We start from the raw sequence: 15,850 nt of genomic DNA, 5'->3' as shown, positions 1-15,850 counted from the left end.
CTGTGGTTAATTATATAATATTTTAAAGGACAAATGTGTTAAAATTGTGAATGTAGGGTAATGCTTTAGTTAGGATACACCAACGATTTTCCTCTTAATTATATTTTCAATAGAGACATACATGCTAGACATGTCCAAAACACATCGAATATGTGATGGCAAACTAATTTAAAAAACGCTATAAACAAAAAATCGTAGGACTACTTACCGACTGTGCACCGCCATCGCTGAAGCTTGTTTTCGTCGTGGAACTGCACACTGCAGGGCGGACGCGCACACAGNTTCACAAACGATACCTTGAATGTTAATATTAAAAACTCCAAAAACGATACGATCGTAGAGTCGCTTTGCAGTGGGCCACGCCGTGGCTTCGTGGCTTCGTTACTTCGTTCGCCGAAGCTTCTCCCTTTCCTCGCCTACTATGGAGCTGCTTTAAGATCGCACCATATAATAAGTAGCTATACAGTATGAATGAAAATACTTTACAAAAAGCAAATTTATGGTAGTTTGAAACGACGTTACTAGGTAATATGGTTGGAGTCCGGCCGTCTTTGCTAGCTAGGAGCGTGACGGCCTACTGCTCTGGAGGACCAGGGATCGAATCCAGACAGGTCGAAAAATCCCCAGAATTTTTCGGGGTGTGGTCCGTCTGGATGTGTTGTCCCTCGTCTCTCGCCACCCGTATCAATTTTTAAATTTTTGCACCCGTTAGGGCCTGACCGAACCCGTAACGGGCTTGCTAAAAGAGGCCCTCTTAGTGCCTACAGGGCATAAAGAGTTAAAAAAAAAAAAAAAAAGAACTTTGCAGGTATGTTTAAGACAAAGCAGGATGAATATATATGAAACATATATAAGACTGATATGAGCTTTTTTCAAAATTACGTGCCACGCTTCCAAATAAACGACAAAAAGTTACATTTAATATGATTTAAAATTGCACGATTAATTTTTTTTTTAAATNCGTGGCTTCGTGGCTTCGTTACTTTGTTCGCCGAAGCTTCTCCCTTTCCTCGCCTACTACGGAGCGGCTTTAAGATCGCACCGTATAATAAGTAGCTATACAATGTGAATGAAAATAGTTTACAAAAAGTAAATTTATGGTAGTTTGAAACGACGTTACTAGGTAATATGGTTGGGAGTCCGGCCGTCTTTGCTAGCTAGGAGCGCGACGGCCTACCGCTCTGGAGGACCCGGGATCGAATCCGGACGGGTCGAAAAATCCCCAGAATTTTTCGGGGTGTGGCCCTCGTCTCTCGCCACCCGTATCAATTTTTAAATTTTTGCACCCGTTGGGTTTTGGCCGAACCCGTATCAGGCTTGCTAACAGAGGCCCTCTTAGTGCCCACGGGGCATAAAAAGTTAAAAAAAAAAAAAAAAGGAGCTCTGCAGGTATGTTTCAGACAGAAAGCAGGGTGAAACATATATAAGACTGATATGAGCTTTTTTCAAAATTACGTGCCACACTTCCAAATAAATGACAAAAAGTTACATTTAATACGATCTAAAATTGCACAATTAATTTTTTCTTTTAAATAAACATATTATTTAAAAGCATTAAAATTTTCTTTTAAAAATGCATGCATTTTATGCTTCCTTAAGAATAATTGTTTTTCTTTTTTTAGTATTAAAAAGTTTGTTCATGATTTTATAAATAAAAATTCAAAAGCCTTTGCAAAATATATTTTCTCAATAAATTCAATATCTTAAATTATTACAAACTAATATAAATCAATTGTATTAACTATTCAGTTATAATTAATACAATTGATTTATGTTATTTTGAATGGATAAGAATAAAATTTTCACATAAAACAGTTTACAATATAACTCAAAGTTTTCATAAACTGATTAGTCTATTTTAATTTCAAGTTTCCTTTGAAGACCAATAACCCAAACGTTGCTAGAGTAAGACTAGGATTTACGGATTTCTTTTAGAGAATTAAATATTTTGTTTGTACTCTTTTTAAAATTTTTTAATGGTCTAAATGTCTAAGAATCTCCAGAAGAAATACCCAGAACACTACATTTATTTATACCCCTCCTTTTCATTTATCTTTATCGCACAGGTTTTTTTCTATCGAATAGCAGATAATTTAGGCCCAACTTCATGAAAAATTACTTCCTCATACAGGTGTGTCAACATTTTTTATGTAATCCTGCTCTGCGCACACCATACAACTCAACTCAGACTTTTGGAGATGTTAGAAATATATAAAGAAATGCAGCTATTAATTTCAAGAATGCAGATTCTTTTCCATTAGCTTAGAAGACCTGCTTTACTTTATAATCAGTCTATAAAATTACTAAGACACACAGTCCACAAATTCATGCAACTGCATGTTTCAAATTGAGGCACTCCATCTTGTGCAGCTTGAATTTAGAATGCTAAGAGCCTGAAGATGTCCATTTAATATGGAGAAAAATGCTAACGTGGTTTTTGCTTTTTGCGACGATAGTTTATTGGAAACAATATAGTTGTGACTTAGGTTTTTATATTGTGTCTATCTTTGATTGAAATTGCTTATCTTTATTTTTTAAAATACTGTTGGGTTTATTGAGTGTATTGAGTTGCACCCAATAAACTTTAAAATGTACTATAAAATAATATAGTTTACAAATATCATAAAAAGAAACTCCAAAATTACACCTTTCTTGTGTCTTGTTCTCATTCTGTAATTGTTAAATATTCTATTCTTTAGACATTATTTATTTTTTTTACAAGCTAATTTTTAAATATTTTTAATTACAGGCTTGGAGCAAAGTTAATAACTTATTTGATGAAAATGATCCTAAATGTTATACAAATGCCAAAGATCGCTTTAGATCCTCATTATATAAGTTAAAAAATAAAGTTTTACCTATCAAAATGTCAAAAAAATCAAAATACAGACTTTATCAATTGAAAAAATTTAATAGTAAGTTTTGATTTTATTTCTGTGTTAATTCAGTTAAATTTTAATAATAATCCAAATGATCTCCGTTAATAATCAGACTATTATTAATTAATGGCGATACTTAGTTTATTACTATAGAGTTAATTATACTTAGTATCAATGCATTGGGTTTCGGGATGTTGATATATATAAATTTTAATAAGTTATCATATTCTCTGCTTTCTTGGAGATTGAAAATGGCAACACTCTCTTAAACCTTAGTACTTTTGTGGTCTCACCCCATCAATGGGTATGTGAAAACTGTTGACAGAAGTGCAACACAGATTCTAACCTTAATTTAATAGAGTAAAACTTGTTCAAAATAGAACATGAATAAATGGAAATCTGCATAAATAGAAAAAATATTTAGTACTTTGCAATTCTGCCATAGAATTTTGAAGGGGGAATATTTTTAGGCTGTTTTTAGATTAGTTTTGACTTTGTTTTTGGGGGGGTGTATTTTTCTGTACTGCAAGGTTTTGAGTATTATGAAGCTGCGGTTTACACAGGTTTTACTTTATTAGATTTATATTGCACTTCTACCACAATTGTTTTAGTACCGCTGATATACTGAGAGACCTGAAAACACTAAGAATTAAAGAAAGAGAGATGAAAATGTTATGAAAAATTATATATAATATTTGATTTAAAACTAACTGTTTAGAATTATATTAGCTTAATCAAAACCATGTAAATGAAGATGATAAAATTAATTGATAATAATAAATGGAATAACATTCAAACTTAATGAGAAGAAAAAGTTGCAAGAGGCATCTGAATACAGTTAGAGCCTGCTGTATATCAGGGCCATGTTGATAGATGAGGCAGAGGAGCGAGTTCCTCCGGAGCCAAATTGGAAGGGATATTAAATAAGTGGAGTATTATAGAAATATAAGTACAGTACATTGGTGCTATTCTTAGGCCTACCTTGGGAGCCAAATTATTCGAAACAGTCCCATTATATATTGAACAGTGTCATAATTAAAAAACATAGATTATTACTATAGAGTTAATTTGAAGCATAACAAAGTTGACAATGATGTTACTTTAAACCAGGGGTCGCCAAAGTTTTTTTAACCGTCGACCCCCAATCATTTTCTGAAGCCTCAGATTGACCTCTACCGTAAAGTTTTATTACAAGTGTATATGTATGAGTGAAAAAAAAAAAATTGTTGTGGTCTCTGTCTAAGCAAAAGTAAAAAAAAAAAAAAAAAGGTTGTGACCCCTTAGCCGCATCAACCCCCTAATCGACCCCCTAGCCGCATCGACTTCACAATGAGGTTGCATCAACCCCTGGGGGTCCATATCGACCACTTTGGCGACCCCTACTTTAAACTAATGAAAAGTAGCCATAATTTCTTGTTGTTTGATTTTTCAAAATTTATCTTTTTATATAGAAACATTTTAATTTTCATTAAAATTTGATTTCAAACATAAGTCTTAAATATTTTAATGCAGATTTATGTAAAAAGTGGTTTAAAAGTCATTACTTAGATTTTATCTTTTTGTATATTCATTATAGAATATAAACAAAGAAAACAATTAAAAATTCAGGATTCTTTTTCTTCTTCTTCTTCTGATGATGATGATGTTGATGAAGGATGCCTGTTGCAAACAGAAGATGATAATTTAATGAATGAAAATGATAAGCAAGAAGTGGAAAATCAGATGAAAACAGAAAATCAGCTTAGTCCTCTATCTGATTACAGTTCAGAATACGAAAATATTGGAAGTAAAGTTATTTCTGATGCAGAAAATTCAGCAGATTATCATAAAACAGTAAATTCTAATTTCCAAGATGAAGAATCATCAAATACTCAAACAAATTCTGAGTATACAGTATTGTTGCATGAAAATGGAGAAATTCAAGTAGAAGATTCTTCACTTTTGGATAATATACTTGATTTGATAGACAGCACTGAAAACTGCATTCAGAATACAGAAAACATTTCTAATATGGATTTGCCTTTTACTGATCAAGATGAAAGTGTCCCTAATCAGCCGTTGAACAATTCAAGTGAATTTGACTATGTGAATGACATCAACTTGGATGAATTCCCTGCAGTAAGTCTAATATTTGAGTATTACAGTAGAGCCTCGATTACCCGATCCTCGATTAACTGCCACCTCGGTTAACTGACCGCCCTAGTCGGCAAATTTCAAATGTCTGCTAGTGATGTGGAGCTACAATATTTGGCTATGTCTGGCTACTTTAATATTATTTTTACGTGTTTTAGCTGGCAACATTCATTCGACCATGAAAGGGAGCCAGTATTTAAACCAGGCTTAATTTTCTAATTTTTAACGATACAATAGCGACGATTATTATTTTAAAAAATTTTTGTTAGGCTTAACATCGATGAAAATTCAACGCAAAATAGGTTAATAGTGATATACTAATATACTAATTACATGGGATATAATAATATACTACACTAATAATGGATTTTTTCATACTTTTCGGTTATCCGACTTTTCNTATTTAGTATCCTTTATCAATAATGCTCAATATTTACCATGTAAAAGTTCTTTAATACAGAACATTTTATATAATATTTTATTTAAAGATGTAACTGATGCTGGTTGTATCAGCATATCTGAATGTTTCCAACACAATGGTACCTCAAACTATGAATTTAATTTGTTTCAAGAGGCTGTTTGAACTCTGAATTGTTCAAAGTCCTAATTGATTTCCCCATTAGAAATAATGAAAAGTGAATAATCCATACCACACTCTACACAATACTCATTTTGGTAAACTTAAACAGCAAATATTGTTGGAGATTGTATTTAATGTGTAAGCAAAAACCAAGGAAAACTTGAAGGGGTGCTGTATTTAGTCAGTGTCAACAAGGGTTCTTTGGGTGTAGAGAGCAGATAGTTTTATTGTTTGTAATGATGTAGGGAGTAAAGTTTTACATATGTGAAAGGACTTAATTTGTTTTCTTTATTCTAATAAGATAAGAAAATCAACAAAACACTTACCTTAAGATAAAAATAACACAGTTAAATGCCCTAAATAATAAATTAAAACATGAAAATAATAAATAAAATCTCTAAATATTGTACAATGAAATGAAAATTGCATGTACACTTTACATTAGTGAAGAATGGTGTATCTTAAGGTCACTCTGCTGTTGCTTGGCTTTCTCACAAATAATCCTCTCAGAGATGATTTTGCCAGTCAATTGCTTCTTATTTATTTACACTAGAAGCAGTTATCCATATCCTCAAAGAAATGTGATCTCCTAGAAGTCAATGTTGTCACACCTTTATCTAAGTTTGCTGCTTTTATTTTCTTAATTTTAAGAATGGTGCACTCTATTGACTTTGTTGTCTTAAATATAGCTGCCAGATCTGTCACATGCAAAGCTTTCCCATTTTGCACTAAGTTTGTTTTTTGTCTCAATTGTTGATACTACAGTTTCTTCTTAGGCTTCTTTGCTTTCACACACTTTTTGGATGCCATGGTTAATGCATAGGGATAATATGTATAACCAAATACAAAAATAAAGCAATGCTTTGCTTTCACAGCAAGAGCAAGAGACAAGTTGGCTGCACAACATGTCATTGATACAATGGATGCATTTTTTCTCTGCAGCTACAGTTCAAACATAGAAGTATTGTTCAAACTCTGAGTCCAATTTCTTTTGAATTTAGCATTCAAATTCTAGAACATTTAAAGTATGAGATATCACTGTATTAGATCGGATCTGTTAGAAAAATAATGGTATCAGACTGTATAACAGAATTCAGTATTGTATTATCTTTACATTTAATCAATATTAGTTACATTGATTCGTTGCCTTGTTTAAGTGCTGGAGTGTAAAGATTTCGTTTGTATTTGCTTATAATGTTTTTTGTTTAATACATTGTCATTAATCATATTGTAGAAATAGCAAAACAGATTATGTATTGTTTAAATTGATGTGCTTTGCTGTACATTCTGATTTTGAATAACCCAATGTATTCTGCTGTGTAATTATTATTTTCATTATATTTACACAAAACTTTTATTTACTGTAGGTAAGAACAGAGTTATGGAATGCTGAGAAAAAGATATTTTCAGAATTGGGAAGTAGGTTTAATTTTTATATATTGTATTATTGTTGTAGTTAATATTATAAACTGTAAAATTATTTAGTGTTTAAAATACAATAAATAATTTAAATATTTTATTAATATTATAGAAATGTAGGCATAAATTTTTTATTTATAAAGATGTATTTTGCATTAAAACTGTCACAAATTTGACATAGACAAATTACAAACTTGGGTGAACTTTTTTGCTGATTTGCCATTGAAGGTGTACCCGATCTTTACCCGAATCTTACACTAAGCGCAACTGTCCTGATTCCAGGCCAATAAGGTTTTTATATTGATTGGTCTAGAATTCAGTGCCATCTTTAGGGCAGGGCCACCAGGCTGTAGGGGGCCCCCTAATCTGAAAGTAATAAAGTTACAAATAAAAAATAGATTAATTGAAATAAATTATTAAAAATATCAAATACTTTATTTCTCCTGTACGTAGTTAAAAATGACCTTAAAACTAAGCAAACTTACGAAATTTTTCTTCAGCATTTTGATGCTGTGAAATTCATAATTAATTTATCGAAATTTACTTTAGTAATTATATCCGATTCTGTATTCATAATAGAAAGATTATTTAATCTCGATTGAGACATCTTATTACAATGAGCATTTTTTATAAATTTCAAAACAGAAAATGAATGTTCACCAGAACAATTTGTAATCATTACAGTTAAAAATATTCTAGGACTGATCTCTATACTAGGAAATGTAGACGATAGTAAGTCCTACTTTATTAAAATGAATGCATTTGTTCACTATATTTTTGTCACAAACATCTTTATCATAAGTTTTTGCGAAGTTCTCACAAGAATCTTTTATTTCACCATCATTCATATTTTGAAGTGAAGTAAAAAACTGAAAATCATTATTAATTTTTTATAAACAGTTACCCTTTTATGTAAATTTGAACAAAGAGAGTCAATAATTGGTAAAAATATTTCAATCTTTATTTTTTCTTCGGGAGTATGCTGAGTGTTTTCTCTCAATCCATCATAACGTGTTAATCTTACAGTTCTTTCTCTGAATTTTCGTTCTGAAAAATCAATTGAAATTTTTGAGAGAGATTTTTCTTTTCAAAAAAATCATTAAAATCTCTTTTTTCAGATTAATATGATTCCAAAGATTTTAGCAGGCGAACTGCTACACTAAGTCTAAACATTCTTTTTGTAAACTTTTGTTTGTCTCATGTATATGATTTAAAATATCACGCCAAGTGACAGTCAAGAAAATATTATTAAATTTTGATATGTGTTTCATAAGAGACTTAGCTTCTAACTTTGTATTGTTAGATTGTGTGTCAATTTCTGATATTTCTTTTAATACCTCAAAGATTTTGTCATATCCTTCATACAAAAAGTCAATAGCATCAGCCCGAGCCAACCATCGAGTATTAGAAGATCTTTTATAACTTTTCCTGTTCACTGAAATGGCTTCCTGATGGAGATAATTTTTTCCATCTAAAAGAAAAAAATTATACAGTTTTTGCATGAATCCTAAGTAAGAAACTGCTTGTATTACGCATTCAGCTGCTTTCACACCTACAAGGTTTAAGGAATGCCCTGTGCATGGAATATACTTTGCATATTTATTCACTCATTTTATACACACCTGTACTCCACTGTATTGTTTGACCAGACATGCTTGAAACATTATCGCAAGATTGTCCTCTACAATCATCGATATCAATATTGTAGGATTCTAAAAATTTTTAAATTGTTTCAGATAAGTATTCTGCTTCATGTTGTTCAGTAGGTATAAACATTAAAAAATGTTTGATTGGACCTTCTTCAATAACGTAACGAACTATAAATGTTAATTGATCAACATGAGAGTTATCAGGAGTCGAGTCGACACTAATAGAAAAATATTTTGTCTTTTTTATTCATCAATAATATATAAACAAATTTGTTCACCTATTAGTTCTATAAACTCTTAGCATACGTTTACAGATAAATATGACATACTCTTGTGTCCCTTATTTCCATATTTATCGATATGTTCTTTTAAAAACGGATCATAGTTACTTGTATAGCTCTAGTATCCCTAGATAGTTATCATTGTGAACTTAATGAAAAGTTGATTACTACCTCAAAAAAGTAGACCCCCTAGATTCAAGAAATTTTATGACATTCACTATGTGTCGAAAACTTCATTCCAATACTTTTCCTTGTTTTCTTGTTAAATATTTATTTTAGAATACGTATTAATACATTAACTGCCGATCTTATCATCTCGTAATACGCATGTATCAGGCTGAATATTTTGTTTCTGTTCAATTGCACTTTCCGCAGATTCCACGTCCTGAAGACAATTTCCATTGTTGCTATTACATGCTTTTATAAAGTTAGTTATTTTAGTTAAACTTCTGTATTTTTTCCTTATTTTCTTTTGTTTCCTACCGTTTTGCAGTGCCAATAGCATACTCGTGATGCATTTTCTATACAGTTTAATTTAAACACTACTTAAAACAACCATGAACAACAATAATACATGCTGTAACAATGAAACACTGAATGACAACGATACACACTACAACAATAAAACGGATATGGGATGTAACTGTATGTGAGTCAACCACAATAAATTTGAGTGCCCTCACGTATTTGCAGGCAGAAACATGTTTAATTAAGTTAAAAACAAAAGCACACTAGTTCTGCACACGAGTGAGTAACTCACTCGTGTGCAGAAGTTTGATTAAAAAGTTTGGTTAAAATTAAAAACTCAATGATTAATATATTAACTTAATTTTTAAGATGATAATTTTTGTTATTCTTAGAGTAAGAAAACTTAAAAAATTTTTGATACTTATTCACCACACCTTGGCCAAAAACAGTACTTTCTTCCTGCTGTGCGGAAAGAAAATTCCACTTCCTGGCTGAGGGAGGTGAAAAATCGTATATACACCACAGGAGGAAACAAATAATGCATCCCTAGGTCTGTAATATATGCGAGGTTTGCCGATTGGGGAAAAAGTGTCGCGACAGTCGAGCGGTCAGCTCTGTCATGTGGGAGTGGAAAAACTTACTGAGACAGGTCTTCCATCGCAAACTATTTATTAAATATAAAAATTTCGCTTACAACTACTGTTTTCTTCGGCGTAAGGCCTATCCACAGAGTGAATCAGTTCGTAAATAAAGTTCAATCTTACGATCTTCTCTTCTTTTGGCGAAGATGATGAGGAAAACGTAGGCTCCAGGGTGCACAGTACAACTTGAAGGGGTGATTCTCACAGTAGATTACCCTTGGCGAAAGTTGCTGGAACAGGATGGCGAAAACTTCTTTCGGGACGACGAACCGCAGGAAAAATCCAGAAGCGGAGCACACCGAACTTAGAACCAAGAACTACGAACCAAGAACGTCACTTCCCATTTTTGCGCGATTTTTATAAGTTTTTCTGAGTCCCAGATCGAACATTCCGATAGGGCGATGTCGATCTGCCCCGTTCTCTAATTGGTCTCCCTCCTCGTTACGAATTGTAACGGGATCGGAGCCCACATCGCGGGGTGAGTCAACTCCGATTGACAATTTGATTCCTATCGAAGACACTCGATCTAAGTACTCAAATTCATCTATTGTTTCTTTCTGAAAAATTCGTTTTTTCTCAGAAATTTCTACAGATATGACTTTATATGGACATAATATATTCACCTGGCGTTAGACGGTTTCTTTTTACAATATATATTATTATAATAAAAAAAAACACTTTTTTTATATGAAATTAAAACATTATCTTGCGCGAATTTCGACCTACTTCCGGAGCCTCACATATACTATTGTTTCTGTTTCCTTAAGGGATCCCATCTTGGTCCTGGCCCAGGGCCCATTATGTTCTAAAGATGGCACTGCTAGAATTAGGAACTTATTAGACTGATAAGTATAAACACTTTTGACATGTTTTCATATATCATGCAATGAAAATTAATATGTATTAAACATAATGCTGTAAAATTATTTTTATAAGTAAAATTGTACACTGCAAACTTGCCATTTGTTTTTAATTTGTAAAAACAAAAATATAACTTGCCCGAAAATAATTTATTTTTAAACAATTTTTTTATTAATTTTTTTATTTTCATGAATTTATGTATTACTTTTAAATTTATATATTAATTTATATATTACTGGTGCTGCATGTAATACGTAGACAATTTTGTATTGAAAACGTTGGCTGCAACCTCTAATGAAATTTCTTAAAATAAAAATAATTTGACTATAAGTTACTGTAATAATAATAATTGAATTGTAAATTAATTTAGTTTTGTTTTTACCAGATATGGATGCTGACTAATACGACAGACGGATTTTAATGAAAACAAGTGAATTTTTGCAAACTTTCAATGGTTTTATACTTGTTGTTTTTGTATGGAATTACCAATTGCATATATCAAAATCATCATATTATGTGTGCTATTAATGTTCTTACAAAGGTGATATCAATAGTAATGCCAAAAATTTCATGGTTTAGATTTGTTGCTGTACAAAACACAAAATACTATAGTTATGAAACTTTTTACTTTAATTATTTAATTCAGTCTATATTCTGCTTAGATTTGTTTGTTTATTCTCAATTTTCTTTTTAAATGTACATTTTCATTGCATATATTGTATATTATGTATTATTATGTATTGTATATTATGTATGTTACTATGTATTTATGTATGTTACTGTGAAAGACCAAAATTAGAGAATGTCCATATTCTCCGGTGAATGTTGACACATACAAATTACGTAGGTGAAAGTCCGAATATTTGGTTATATTATTATACATTCGAACAATCGCCGGTGTATGTCGACAAGCACAGATAAGCTTTGGTGGAGGTCGAAACGACAACCGAGAAGCCGATATCGAGAAAGAGGCGACAGTCTATCACCAAATATTTTGTGGATAGCCGGAAGTAGGACACAGTCGTACCTCTTTTTCTGGCAACAGTTTGGTGGAAACTGCTCACTTTGTCACTGGATGGCGTTTTTGTTCTTTTGATCCTTTGAGGTGGGGGTCGGTTTGTCAGGTCGAGTGACGGAGGATGAGAGGAGTCGTCGGTAAGGCGTCGGCGATATCTGAATAAAAGACACCATTCAATATCAGTTAAATAATCAGAATAAAAGATCAGTTCGTAATCACGTTATAACGTAATCAGTTTGTAATTTGTAAAGAAAAGTTACTTTCCATAGATGAGATTTCTTCTCAAGAAATATTGCTAAGAGAAGCAGCTGCAGCTAATTCGAAAAGTGGAGGGCAAGGCTATACACGCTATCATTGCAAAAAAAGTGTTCCACGAATAAATGCAGTTGTAAAAGCAAAGGACTCTTGTGCAATTCAAAGTGCCATAACAGTTTAAATTCTTGCAATAAGTAAGATTGTATAACATTAATCACATAATTTATGTGTAAGTTTATTATGGTATTATTTTCTTTAGTGGTTAAGAATGTATACATTTAATTATATTTTCAAATGTTTAAATTGAAAATCAATAATAATTTTTAATTATAAGATATTAGATCAAAGGCAATCATATACTATTTTATTAATATGCAGAAGCATATGAGGTCACATGTAAGGTTTATAGAATGTAACTAAATATGAGCTAATTGGATCTAAATGATCACTTAGAGGCAATATCCTGTATATAAGATGTGATGTATTGTGATGTTGAGCTTGTTTCATGAAATTTATCATTTCAAAGTGTTTATTAGAATATATTTTAATTTTTTAATTTTATTAAAGTTTTTTGTTATTAATTGTTAAAAATTGTTCAGAAAATTAAAGCATAAAATGAATCATGAGGAAATACATTCTCTGAAGCAAGCTGTACATTGTTCTTTGGCATAATAATTGTCAAGAGATGTTGAATGTGTAAGATTTGTAATATGATTTTATGTTTGTAAGTCGAGGCCAAGTGATCAAGGTGACAGCCTACTGCTCTGGGATACCTGGGTTCGAATCCTTACGGAAACAGAGTCTAGCAGATCCAAGGTTGCCCAAGTCCTCGTGCAGTATATAATTGTCACTGTTAATTATTGTCGGAGATGTGAATATATATATAAGTTAAGAATATGATGATATATACTGGGGAGTGATGTTGAATATATAAGATGTACTGTACTATTTATAATTATAAATGAAGATAGAGAAATTTCTATCTTCATTTATAATAGATGCAAATCATGTAATAAAGAATTTAGTAACTCTTTTATTAGGCCTTACAAATCAAAATTTATAATGTGTATTTTTTCATAAATTTAGTATATTTAACATATTTACGTTTTGTAAAATTAAATTACTTTAAATGCCATGGATAAGCATAGTGGATCTTTTAAATTGTTGCATATCATAGTTAAATATTATAATGATGGCTCTGAATTTACAAAAATAATATGCCATATTGAATTGCATGACTGCACACTGTAATAATTATTTTTTCACTGAATATTATTGATTGCTTTTGGCTAGTATCATGGAAATTGATGAATTAGAAACTGTTCTGTTGCACATCCATGGAGTCGGCTCTGAGTAGTAGAATGATAGTAATTTATTGATATTACTCTGTATTATGTTTACTCACACTTGACATTAATTCATGCAATTACTATGTCCCTACCCATACAGTAACATGATAATGTTACTGTATGGGTAGGGACCAAAGTTGTATATGGTGTTAGTGATTTAAATGTTGTTGAATACTTTTAAAATTAGTTCTTTGCTTCTATTACTTGTATTCATTTATTCAAAGCAGTTTAATAAAGATTTGTATTTGCTTTGAATACATTCTGAGAGTGCTTATTTTATTACATTAACATTCACGCCTTCAAAGATAAGCTGTCCATGATTATTTTGAAGACTTATTGCAGTTTTGTGTTGTAAAATTGGAAGATGGTCAAAAATTTATCTTCATTAAAATTAAACAATGTAATAATATTTAACTTTGTTTTAAATAAATTTAAAATAGCCCACCAATGGCTGAACATAAAAACCACTGAATACTGTTTGTAAGTTCACATCTGACCAATGGGTTGTTAATGTGAAGCTTCTCTCTTTTCTCGGCTTGCTTGGTACTCCTGCAGCCACTTTGGTGGGTGTTTGCATGCCATCTGCACTTATTACTTCCTTCTAGTACAGGTCTATTTTTCTCTTATCCATTCTGGGCACCTCTTTTACTTGCCTGAGCCTCAGAAGTAGTGCCACTTGGTGGATGATGGACTTACCCTATCTCTCCTCACTTATTTTCAAACTGTTGGACCTATAGTAAATTATTGTTTTTCTTTATTTGTAAGAAATCTTCATTTACCAGACTAGCTTACGTAAACATCCCTATATACAAGGTGCCTTCTACCTGTTGCCTTCTGTCCCTTCATCTTGAGTAAGTGAATAGCTGGGTATTTCTCCTTTCTGGATGGGCATTAGGTATGGAGGTTCATGCACTGGACTTGCTTGTCCTGTATCTCTTTGGGGCTGTCACTTTGGTCGAATGGACCTCCTCGGTCACTGTGCATGGCCTTTTCATTTTTCAGATAGTGGCTTTGACCCCGGTATGGGTATATCTCGGTTGATCAGTAGCGGCGGTTCTGCTCCAGGATTGCTGTCTGCAGTCGGCAACAGGCTCTTCCATCTCACCTCCCATGGCCTTTATTCACCTGTGGGTGCTTCATTTGGCGTGACATTAGCAGGCCGCTGCACCTATCCACTGCTGCTATTGTTGTCGTTTTATGTTTGTTTCTCTTCCTCTCTACCTGGCCCTGTAGGGCTCCTTCCAATGGCCCTCTGCTAGGTACTAACTATAAGTTATTACAATTCCAGGTTTTATTCCTGTTAATTATTGTACATTTATATTGTTAATTATTGTACAGCTATATCTGGCAACACTGGCAAAAGTGTTCTGTCGTCAGAGGTTCGTCAATTTGAAATGTTGTAAATAAGTTCCGCTAGTCAGTAAAGTTAAGTAATAAAAGAACAAAAGAAAACGAAAGGTAATGCTTCATTTTTTGTCTTAACATGGTAGCAGAGAGTGGTTAAAAGAAAAAAGAACGAAAAAAAACAAGAAGCGAAAAGAGTTAAATAATTAAAGAAAACAAAGAAAGAGCACACGTGGTAATGGCGGCGAAGAATAGTGATATCAATATACCAATATTTGACGGAGCAGATTACAGTAACTGGAAATTACGTATGTTTAAGTTTTTACAGTTCAAAAAGTGTAAAGATGTAGTAATGAGAGCTAAAATTAAGACCGATGATGACGAATGGGACGAACGAGATATCCAGGCGACTAATTATATCTATAGCGGAATAACTAACAAACAGCTAGAATATATAAGCGAACTTGATACGGCTTACGAAATTATCCAAAAGTTTGATGAGATGTATTTGAAAAAGTCAACAGCTCTGCAAATTGTGTGCCGACATAACCTTGAAAGTATCAAATTGAAAAATTATTCAGATGTAAGCTTATTCTTCGACGCGTTTGAGAAGGCTGTGAACGAATTAAAGCAGGCAGGTGCAATGATATCAGAACAAGAAAAATTAAACTACATGTTAAAATCGCTACCACAGAAGTATAGTCATATTGGTGATTTAATAGATGTTTTACCAGAAAAGGAGAGGACTGTTGACTATTTGAAAAGCAAAATAAAGTTAAAAAGTGCAGAGGAAAATTTTAATGAAGAGTCAAATGATAAATCAAATGTATTTCGAGCAGAAGCCAGGTCATCATTTCAGAATAAGTTGAAATGTTTCAGCTGTGGAAAACCTGGTCATTTAAAAAGAAATTGTCGTTTTGAAATTGAAAATCGTAGTCGAAGTCGTGGTTTTTCTGTTTATCGAGGACGTGGA

At 32.2% G+C, this 15,850-nt stretch overlaps 1 protein-coding gene across 1 annotated transcript; it reads left to right on the top strand.

Moving 5' to 3' along the window:
• The first annotated feature begins 1,779 nt into the window (after window positions 1-1,779).
• LOC111616069 lies at window positions 1,780-12,277 on the top strand. The gene is made up of 4 exons (XM_023357504.1): window positions 1,780-2,915; window positions 4,456-4,997; window positions 6,960-7,011; window positions 11,297-12,277. Exons 1-4 carry the CDS (start codon window positions 2,867-2,869, stop codon window positions 11,311-11,313), a joined length of 660 nt encoding a protein of 219 aa, XP_023213272.1. The 5' UTR covers window positions 1,780-2,866; the 3' UTR covers window positions 11,314-12,277.
• Window positions 12,278-15,850: the final 3,573 nt, after the last annotated feature.

Source organism: Centruroides sculpturatus, unplaced genomic scaffold (genome assembly GCF_000671375.1).
Source record: "Centruroides sculpturatus isolate CEXI.00-Female unplaced genomic scaffold, Cexi_2.0 scaffold55, whole genome shotgun sequence".
Taxonomy (NCBI): Eukaryota; Metazoa; Arthropoda; class Arachnida; order Scorpiones; family Buthidae; genus Centruroides; species Centruroides sculpturatus.
The sequence above is the reverse complement of the archived record's forward strand: the minus strand, read 5'-3'. Positions and strand labels throughout refer to the sequence as shown.